Source organism: Carassius carassius, chromosome 20 (assembly GCF_963082965.1).
Source record: "Carassius carassius chromosome 20, fCarCar2.1, whole genome shotgun sequence".
NCBI classification, from domain to species: domain Eukaryota; kingdom Metazoa; phylum Chordata; class Actinopteri; order Cypriniformes; family Cyprinidae; genus Carassius; species Carassius carassius.
Genome location: NC_081774.1, coordinates 25,310,526 through 25,322,222, shown reverse-complemented (window position 1 = coordinate 25,322,222; position 11,697 = coordinate 25,310,526). Strand labels below are relative to the sequence as shown.

The 11,697-nt window shown below is 34.9% G+C and overlaps 1 protein-coding gene across 1 annotated transcript; it reads right to left on the bottom strand.

Annotated features, from left to right (window-relative positions):
• Positions 1 to 7,938: 7,938 nt before the first annotated feature.
• On the bottom strand, positions 7,939 to 10,973 carry adipoqb (adiponectin, C1Q and collagen domain containing, b). The gene is made up of 3 exons (XM_059500949.1): positions 10,809 to 10,973; positions 10,253 to 10,521; positions 7,939 to 8,735 (listed from the first exon to the last, which is right to left on the bottom strand). The coding sequence occupies exons 2-3, from the start codon at positions 10,518 to 10,520 to the stop codon at positions 8,197 to 8,199; spliced, it is 807 nt and encodes a 268-aa protein (XP_059356932.1). The 5' UTR covers position 10,521; positions 10,809 to 10,973; the 3' UTR covers positions 7,939 to 8,196.
• Between the last annotated feature and the right edge of the window lie 724 nt (positions 10,974 to 11,697).

Sequence of the window (11,697 nt, the reverse complement as noted above, 5' to 3'; positions counted from 1 at the left end):
GTCTGGGGGGAAAAAAAGTTCCTGGGAAAAAAAGTTCCTGGTACAAATGTTCCGGGTAATTTCGGTGGAAACGCGGCATTTGTGTGACAGTTTTAAATATACTCTGTACGTTTAGGTTACTCTTTTAAATACCATAGCAAAAAGCTGAAAATGAACACAGCACAACTGTGTTCACAGCATGACTGACCAGTTACCATCTCTAACACTGTCCAGTAAAAAGCAAAGAGAATAGTGGGTACTGGTCAAGCTTAATTTAGTTGTGTGCATAGATTGCATATTCTATGTCCAAACCAAAAAAATGGCCACAAATAGATTTCTTTCCTGTATCTGAGGCCCTTGTGAACTCTGTGACCAAGGCACTATGCTTAACAGTATACCTTCCAGTTGTAGCTCCATTCTAAACAGAGGCACTGTGGTAAATTTACTGTACCTTTAAATGTTCTATTGAATTAACTTTTAACCAATTTGCAGGTGATTGTGGCCACAAACATTATAAATAGAAGATGCAGTAAGAAAGTATGAATGTTCTGGGAAAACTGTGGTAAAAAAAAAAAAAAGGCATGGTGTTCTTTTTATATTTTATTTCCCTGCCAATAGGACTTTGGAGCCATAAAAAAAACACATTTGCTAATACAAGCCATCTATTTATGGCTGTGTGGAGCTACCAAAAAGGGCTGATTCAGTAAACAGAGGCTGGTGTTTATCCTACTCAGTGACAGGCAGACGTGTGGAAAGATCGAGAATTAGGCAACTGACCTGATGCAAAGTCATTGTTTAGACCCTTTAAGGTCAAAATGACATCTGAGTAGCTCCTTGTGGAGTGATATGCTTTCCAAATCCTGCTTTGAGGTAGGCCAGCATTACTCAATGAATAAAACGCTTAGAAAGGCCTTTCCGCAAGTGTTTAATGTTTTAGGCGAGCGGTTGGGGTCTGTCATTGTTATGGATTCCCTGGAATAATTTGAGCAGCCTGAGAGAGGTTACACATGTTGGATGTTTAGGATAAAGCAAATGAACTGCAGTAAAAAGGGCCTTACCTCTCTATGACCTCACACATCCACCCAAAATATATTCCAAGATAATAAGACAAGATAGACAACCTCTTGACTTGATTTTAAATACACTGAGGCTCCTCACCCCACACTGTAACATATATTGAGTTCCTGTGCGCTGTGAACTGCTGATCCCTATCTTACCCCATTCTTAAATCCATTTAAAGAACATGATTGACTCCACAAACAGTCCCGCACTTTAATTGTAACTGTAGTCTAAATGTATTGCACATGTTTTAGATGCTATCATGCCAATGTGGAGCGGGAGGAAAAGATATCCGATGGCTGCTGTTGTTTAAGAGATAATGAAGATATATCTGTCTGTGTATTCAAGGTATGCATGCTTGAATCAGGACTGTACTTGTTTTTGTGTGTTACATGTCAAAGGTGAAAGTTTATCTGGATTGAGTTTTAGATAATAGTCATATTATTATTAATCCTGAAGAGGATAATTACTGAGCTACGGCCAGTAATAGCACTTGCAAATAATACATTTCAACTATTAAAGTATTTAGAAAGTATTATTAAAACTGATAAGACTTGAATTCTGATTGCATCATATTCAAAATGTTTAAAATAGAAGACATAAGTTACTTTAATTCAGTTATTTGCTTGGCAACAATTAACAGCTAATGAAATTATTGGCTAATTAAATATAATATTGTAATGACACATTTTTTGTTCTTCTTGTTCTTCTTTTTTAAAGAAATGTATAATTTTATTCAGCAAAGGACACAATAAATTGATCAAAGGACAAAAAGAAAAGATGTATAACATTACATAGTATTTGTATTTCAAATAAATGCTGCTTTTTGTCTATTTTTTCTATTTTTCTATAAAAGTATCAATGTTTACCCAAAAATATTAAGCAGGTCAGGTGATTTCAGCATCAATAATAATAATAAATGTTTAATTAGCACCAAATCAAAATATTATAATGATTCTAAGACTAATATTATATGATTCTAAGACTAAAGTTTTTGCTGCTACAAATGTAGCTTTGCCATGTTAGGAATAAATTACATTTTAAAGTATATTAAAATAGAAAACAATATTTTAAATTATAATAATAGTTTACTTTTTTATCAAACAAATGCAGCCTTGCTGAACATAAGATACTTTTTGTTTTTTGAAACATTAAAAACTGTACTGATCCTAAACATTTTAATGGTAGTTTGTATAATAATAATAATAAACTATTTATTGAACATTAGCATCCTAATTCATCAGTGAAATTCAAGAAAATTATTAACTGAGTAATATTGCTTTTTTTCATAGCTCGCAAATATTATTAACATATGCACATATTCAAAACCAGTGTGTGATGATGACTAACTTCATTGGTTATTTTGTGTCTCATAACCAATAAGGTGTCAAAAGCAAATAATGCTTAAAGGGATAGTTTACCCCAAAATGAAAATTTTGTCATCCTTTGCTCATCCTCAAGTTGCCCCAGTCATTTAGCTGAACACAAAATAGATTGTTTTGATGATTGTTGGTAACCAACAGGTTGCTGGTAGCCACTGACTTCCAAAGTAGGGGATAGAAAGGAAATAAATGGGGCCAAAAAAACCTGTTTGTTTACCAACATAAAAAAAAGATCTTATTTTATAGCCTGAATGAAAATGTTGTAAAAAAAAATTAAATAAAACAAATTTTATTAATTTGTATATTCATTAAAATTCATAGAAAAAGTACCCTAAGCCTACAATGACAATAAGCAACAAAACATGAATTAAGTTGAACAAAATTGATTGTGAAAGTTGTTTCAACTTAAACTGACTTAGGAAGTCATATGTTGCCATGATTTTTGGATAATATTATTACCCGTAACATGTCTGTGCTGTACCAAAATCAAGATTTAATGACCATTTCTACAGCCATTGCAAAGAATGAAACACATTTTTTAATACACATTTACACATTTGCTTTAATATTTCCCTTAATTCATCACAAATGAAAAACGTATAAATGGTCGTATATTTTCAAGTTTTTAATTTAATTTTATACTTATTGGCATTATTTCTTTGTTGATGTAGTTCACTTCATCCCTGTCCTGTAGCTGCTCTGAGACAGAGAACAGAGTGGCGGTCATTAATGAGATGAGGGGAGAGTGTGTCATGACAGGAGCCGCAGTGATATGGTCAGGAGTGAGAGCCGGGGGCCAGATAGAGGGGCCTGATGAGTGAGTGCTCAGCTCTGGAACAGATTCACATGACAGCAGAAGGGCTTGTAGCTGGCCCCTGTCCAGATAACATGGGTGAAGACAACTGTGGAAAGGGGAGGCCATACATGGACATATACCTGGTAAAGGTACATACTCCACAGACATGGAGCTGTACTGTTATCTCTCTCTCCCTCTCTCTCTCTCTCTCTCTCTCTCTCTCTCTCTCTCTCTCTCTCTCTCTCTCTCTCTCTCTCTCTCTCTCTCTCTTCAAAGCTAATCACATAATGAAGGCAAACGGTGGCTCATTTTCAGTTGCTTTGGCACAAAATACATTAAATGACTGCTGTCAAATTGCTTAAATTCTTTTCTCACTCAAACACAACCACAACCAAAGTGTAAAACTTTCAAAACTGTTAAAAGTTCAAAACAGATTTTTTAGATTTTAGATACAGTAAAATAAAATAAAAACAAAGAAACAGACAGCAACAAAACCGTATGACAAAACTGAATCAGATAGCTATTTCTAAATTTCTACATAATTGCTATGAAATATATTCCAAATCTAAAAAAGAAATACTTATATCAGAACAATTAGATGTAACTGAACACCTATATGTGTTTTTCTTTCCATTTTATTACGGTCTACAAAATGGTACAACTAAGGAGTAAATATGTACCGAAATGTAAACATTAACAATGTAGCCTAACATAGATACAACAGTGAACTTTTTCCTTCTTTTTCCATTTTTTTTTTTTCTTGGATCATTGTTTTATGACAAAGTGTTTGTTGCTTTACAGCCTTTTGCTAGTGTTATTTATGAATGACTTGATTTATTGCTTGTGAAATTTACAGCAGTGCCAAAGCTGAAAGTTGGTGTATAGAACTGTGTGAAGAGTAAATAAATAAATAAATAACTGTCAACAGAGAAATATACTTTTGTACCCAGAATAGAGCAGTTCGGACATGGGCTTACTTGGCCAAGCTAACAGCCAAAACTTGAATCAACTGTCATTTTAGATTCAAAGCAGATTAATGCTGCCATCTACAGTAAGATATGTGTGCTTACACTTAAAATGGACAGTAATGGACACATCTAACTCAATCAACTACAGCTGGTGTAGTTTTATATATATATATAGAGATTTTTTTATTTATATATATATATTTATATATACATATATATGTATATATATATATATATATATATATATATATAAATAAAAAAATCTCTCTATATATATATAAAACTACACCAGCTGTAGTTGATTGTATATATATAGGCTATGATCGCTAATACAGTATGTGTGTGTGTGTGTGTGTGTGTGTGTGTGTGTGTGTGTGTGTGTTTGTGCGTCCATGCTTTCGTTCACAAACTAGTGAACTGGTCATTACCCATAGAAAATGGTCAAATTATATTTCTATTTAAATCTAGGTTTGCACACAATTCTATGGGGGTTTTGTTTAGAGGTTATACGAAGTTATGTCGAGTTATTATCATAATATTACTTACCTAATATAAAAACAATGGAAGTTTATGAGATAATAGTGAAACCAATGTGTGAGTGCTTCAAGGTCAGACTGGTCTAGACATAAGAGGGATTTCTAATCAGCACTGCTCATATTACTGCACTATATGAGGAAATTATATTCCAGACATTGCCTTCACATTGTCACTGTAATGTTAGATAATTTTTTTGTACAGTCAGTATTCTAGCTTATAAACTACATACAGTAGTGTAATCAATATACAACCAACCATTTCAAAAAACAAATTCAAATAAATAAAATTTGTTCTTTTCACAGTACGATCAAACAACACAGTCAGTAAAAGGAATAACTTACTCAGAAATGGAAGTTTTGTCATAATTTAATCACCCTCATGTTCTTACAAACTATACATGACGTACTTCAGATACATTTTGAAGTACTGTTGTGTACTAATTCTTTCTTTCTTTCTTTCTTTCTGCGCAATTTAGGAATAGAGACTGGAGCACAGAATAAAGACAAGAAACAATATGAAAGTTAGTTAATTACAACAGTTAATTAATGGGTGAATTGTTTCTTTAAGCACATTTAAATTAATCTTGCAAATGAGGGCCAGGTTTTAGAAATAGATCTTGTTGCACTCTCATGTCCTTACCAATTAGACTAAAAATAAATTCATAAAATTAGACCATGCAACAGCTGCTGGGACTGGACAGTGGCCAATGCAAGACTCTTGACAATCCATTCACAATCCATACAGATTTGACTGAACTCTGGATCTGCATTTGATGTGCATTCATAAGTAAAATGATAATGCACTGTCTATGGTTATTACTGAAATCCTGATAAGACTAAACAAATGTTGTAACAGTAGGTTAATATTAATATTAATATTAGACTTTCATGTTCAGTGCATTCAACGCCAGTTGGGTTGTAACAAGAGAAAGTGAGTCTTGAGGTGGTGTGATGAACAATCAGGTCCCAATAGAATATCCAGAGATACTTGTTGAAGCTATCAGTTCAGTTATCAGTACGAACTGAAGCCTGTTCAGCCAATATGCTGTTATTACAGCTTCAGTGGAGGGTGCTCTTGCTTTTGTTAAAAGGTCTTAATTTACTTCTCTCACACTGGTCAAATTTATTGTGTGTTCTCACCGATTATGCTTTGTGTTTTCTAGACACAACACCTACACACCACTACTTGCTCCTTGGTTATGTAGTTTTCAAATACTTCTAAGACTTGATAAGCTGTATTAGATGCATTTATTTGGTTAAAGCTAAACTATATAGGGCTATGGCCCTCCAGGAACTGGAGTCTCCCCCCCCCCCCCACATTAATGGCACACTTGTCTAGTAAAAATATGTGGTTTAGTTTCATATTTACAGTTTATACATTTTTCTTTATTTATTCGTAAATAATGGAAGTGAAATGTGACAACATGCCCCATTGTTGGGGCACATTGTAACATCTGAGCACACTTTAACATGACCATATGACAACTTAATATTAATTAAATATTATCTGATCTAATTGACTCTCATTCTTTATTCATTTGTTTCGCAAAGATTCACATTAACATTTATGAAAGTAATTAGTGCAAATTGCATCACTAATCTATAGTATAGCATAGATTTAATAATAGCCAGTACATTTTAATGCAGTGTTACAACGTTCCCCATCTACACAACTGGAATTTAACACTGGTTGGAGTATTTTGCTAGTTAGCGAAGCATTAAATAACTACCTAAACTGCTAAGTAACAGATTAGAGATTCAAATAATAGTTGTTTAATTTGTTTCATGATAAACGTACATTTGCTATGGTTAAATAAATGTTCAGCGATATCTTCAAAAGAATGAATTTTGCCATAATTTCTTTCTTTAGAAAGTGTTGATATGGCAACTAGTAAATACTATAAATTGTGTTATGATAGCATGTCTGGAAATCTTTAAACCATGGTTGTTACTAACCCCGCATTAGTTTGTTCCCCACACACTCCTTGTTTCATGATAAAACTGACTGAATTTCAAAACTGATGGGGCCTACTTTGTTTCATATTAAAGTAACAAACAACAGAGTTGATTGTGGTTGACATTGGATGACAGGTGCTATAAATATTGTTTAGGGAAATTCATGCATCAGCTGAAAACAAGCATAGACTACGCTGAAACATTTACCTGTTGTAGTTTATTCACGTTGCGTGCACGTTGTGAAACATGACACTGAAGAATTGTTTTCGTCAAAAAAAACAAAAAAATGATGAGAGGTTTATGTATAATGTTGTGCTATCCCCTGGCTCACCTGTTATCCAGCAAGCATTGTTCAGAATAATTTATTTTGAAGGCATTATATCCATGCTTTTTTCCAAGGTATTTGGCTTGAAAGACATTAATTGTCACAACTACATACTTAAGACAACATAAATCATAAAATTAAATTTGGCAGTACCCACATAATTCTTAAATAGTGCACCTTTTGAGAGGACAGCCATTGGTGTCAGAAATAATGAGTACACAATCAATGTACACTAAATGGCTGGCCAAGAACACCCACGCACTGGGAGACACTCAAATTAATTTCTGCCACACTCTGTCTTTGAATTCACTCACTCATTCACTGGATTTTATTAGTGGAGTAACGTAGGTAAGTGAATGGTGGTATTTTGGGGGTGATTTCAGATACAGTCATATGGACAACGATGAAAAACAATACCACTGAATGACGCTTCAAAACAGTATTGTATAGTCAATAAAATAACATTTATGAAAGTAATTAGTGCAAATTACATCACTAAACTATAGTATAGCATAGATTTCATAATAGTGGGCACATTTTATTATATTTTTAATTTTTTTTTTAATTTGCATAATCTGATATCAAACATTAAAGCATAATATGTATGTGTATCTGTATGTAGTCTTTGTGGGGGGCAAAACATCAAATGCAATGCATATAGATGATTGAGAGATGTAAAAATAACTATTTATATGTGTTCTATGCTCCATGACCTGAAGGAGGATACAATGATAATAATAATAATAATAATAATAATAATAAATACATACATATACATACATACATAGTCACATAGGCTAAATAACCATGCTGACAATATAGACGCCTTAGAAATTCATGTATTTAATATGATACAGTAAGTTTATATATATATATATATATATATATATATATATATATATATATATATATATATATATATATATATATCCTCTAAACTCGGCAGCTCATCAACAATTTTGAAAAAATTGGCACTGAGTTATAACAGGGAAGCAGACATTCATACAGTTATTATCAAACATGCATTCAAGAACAATAGCAGGTTCATTATGTCTGAAGCTCTGTAAAACAGCAATAAAAAATGGATTTCAGATGACATCCAATACTTTGCTGAACCTCACAACTTTAGCTTGGTGCAAAACTGATTTACATCTCCCTATGCTAAAAACAACCAAATTCATTCATTTAGGTATTGTCAACGTTTCCGTGCAGATGCAGGAACATCAGGATACAGGAGGAAACCGGAGAAGGTAGAGTCGTTGGTGTTATCTGCATACACTCCCAGAAATGCCTCATCTCCATAGACTTGCAGCCATACCTCATCTCCTGCCTCCAAACGCAAGATAACAGAACCTGATGCCTGATCCACATTGGTGTCTTGGTATTGGTCAAAGGTGAACATGATGGGCTTGTCATTCATGTAGAGACTGACTTTAGCATGTTTAATGTAGACGGTGAGATGATAAGTAAAGAAGTACACCCCTGGCAGAACACAGCGGAACTTTCCGGAAACATCATCATAATGGTGCTGGTCATTGTAGAAGAACTTGTTGAAGCGGATTGGCACATTGGTGGTTGAAACAGCCTCACTCAAACCTACACTAAAGGCTGAATGGTAAGACAAAGCACTTTCACCACGGGACCCTTTCAGACCTGGGTTCCCAGGAAAGCCTCTCGGTCCAGCAGGGCCAGTGTCTCCCTTCTGTCCAGGATCTCCTTTCTCACCTGCTTCACCTTCAAAAAATAGAATCATTACATAATTCAGCAGTCGTACAACTCAGTTAAATAGGTTTTAGAAGATCAGAAACAGAGTCCTAGAAGGATCCTAGTGCTACGGCTTTTGTTGTCTTTCCTAAGATCATTCCTGGGCTTTGTACAAGTTTGCCACCTCAAAAATGACTCCTCAGAGACATGGTTTTCTGGTTTTTTGACCCTGTCTCTGGCTGGGACTATGTGAGGGGATGTGCAAGGGATATGTTTCTCAAATGCCGCCAACATAACCTTTGCCTTAATTTCTGGACCACAGTCTCAAAGGTGGTGCCAAAAAGACTGTGATTTGGGCATTAAAGAGCAAATATTACAGTATAATTTCTCCATCAATCTCACCAATTTCTGGTGAGATTCGGGGAGAAATGGCTCACCGTGGGGAACATTTATGGCTTGTGAAGAAGCTTATCAAACCTGCTGGAAGCTGATTCCTCTCTCCGCCAACCACTATAACTTAAGCCTGGCCAAGGTGTGGGCTCCACCAACTCACTGTAAGCAGGGTCAAGAGAAGAGGCGAGCTCACTGGATACTTCTGCCTCTTTTCCCAAAATACTGGGCCAAGAGCATGCTCTTTGCCAGAACATAGAGGCCACTGAGCGTGCTTCCAGATCAGACAAGAGAACAGCGGAGCTAGCGAGGGATGGCTGAGAAAGGGCCAAGCCTGTTTCAACCTCCTTTAACAGCTTCATCTTCGAATCTATTAAGGAAGTTGCCGCCCTGAGCACACCCGGCTCCCTTGAGAGCTGACATCTTCTAAACCTCCTTTCCGTTTTGCTTTGAAACAGACACCTTTGTATTCCAAACAAACACACACAGAGGTCGAGATTTTCACATGCACACACAGACAAATGGCTTCCTGAAGACAAAGATGCTGGGGGTTTCATGACATAGGTGACCTTTTATGACACTGCAATCAGCCAATTGAACTGGCGTTTTTGCACACATGCTTCAGATACCAGCAACATCAGAAGCATTTCTATAGCATCCAACACTGACTGAAGTTCCACTTTGAAAGATAAACAGTTTATTTTTATAGATTACAAATCATATAATTGAGTAAATTTGTCAGTAAGGGGGGTTCCCATTTTTTCAGTTTACCTTACATCAATGGTTTTTTACAAATGAATTTCACCATAAAAAAAATGTGTTTGAATAGCTTTGTGTAACAAGCCATTGGTTAAGACCTCTTATATAAAAAGTGGTTTCAGATGTGGAGCAACATGAATCACTCACAAAATAAACACCAGTAACATTAAGAAAATTAAAAGAGAAATTTTGATTACATGTTGAAAAATTTATTAAAATGAATTGCATTGCAAAAATCGCAAAGGAAAGTTCATGTCATTCTGAAAAGGGTGGTGGTGGGGGGGTGGGGTCTATAATAATTTGTTCACAGATGCCACTTACAGAAATCAGAAGCACTGTATGTTTCAGACAAATGATCTAGCAAAGTTGCAAACTGTATAAAGAGAGCTTACTCTAACCTTTATCTCCTTTCTCACCCCTCGGTCCATCACGCCCATCTCTGCCATCTCTTCCAGGTTTACCACTGTGCCCAGGTGTGCCAGGAACACCCCCCATCCACATGGCACATGGCTTTCCATGATCAGATTGACTGACATCTCCGGGACCCTCAGGCTCTTCCACGTCCTCTCCTCCCTCAGTCCCTATATTCTCCTCTGGAAGGTCTTGACTTTGACCGAGTTGTCCAATGAGAAAGATTCCCAATAAGATCTTCCATAGTACAGTCATACTGATGTCAAATGAAATATCCAAGGAATAAAATAAGTATGTTATATTTATAAATATGTTTAAGTTATGTCATATATGACACATGAGGTGTTGCACTTCACAAATGATCAATTGTTTCACTATTTGTTAAGATTTTTGATCACAATGTTATAACTTGACCCCAAACCTAAACTGCTTGATGCTATTGGCTTTGAAAATTTCTAAACATTTTAATGATGTCAAACCTATATTTGCTGATATATATATAGGCTATATTAATATAATGCTATGAAAACCTGGCTTTCTTACCTGGTCTGTAAGTGTTTGTCTCTGAGAAGCACAGAACAGTAAGAACAACCTCTGAGCGATGCAGTTGCCTTTGTTGGTGATGTGCTGTCATCACTGTGGGCTTTTCTGAACTATATTTATCCAAGTCTAAATTCTAAATGTATTTATGGCTCGTTGAACAGCAGATCACTTTATCCAATCTAATACTAGTGTGACATACATTGTTAAAGGAAAGTTTCTTTGCTGCTATATGATATGAATGCAATGAAAACAATATAAACAGAATTATCAAGTGTCATGGATAGAGTTTTCCTTTATCCTTCAGTGAAGTTCTCAAAACTATTCTCTTTTTATGTAGGCAGAGTTTCAAAATGCACACAATAAGAGAGTAATTGAAATAATAATACATTGTTGTATTTAGTTACATAAAATTAACATTAACAAGTGTTAATGCATCAATATATTCAGAAAAGCAAAGTTGTGCATTTAATGACTTCACTACATTGTGTTGTCTTGGTAAGATAATTGCTGTAATTGTATATTATTTATAAACATCTCATGTGGGTCCTATTAATTAACAGCATAATTTAGTTTCCTTGGAGCAGAATATTCTATTCTATTAAGAAAGCTCAGACTGTACAAAACATTTAAGCCATAACTTATTACAGAATATGTCATATCTGTACACAAATTTAACAGGAAAAACGAAATCAACCAGAAGGGGGCAGTACTTGTTCATCTGGTAATAAGCTTTTCATATCTCAAGCACTAAAGTGTTAGTCAGCCATCTCAAGTACTCACATTCTCAAACTTTACCTTAACATTTACAATAAATATAATACAATATAAATTTAGTTGTAATATTTGCAGTGAGAGAAAGGATTGCTGCAGGTGCTCAAGGATAAACTTG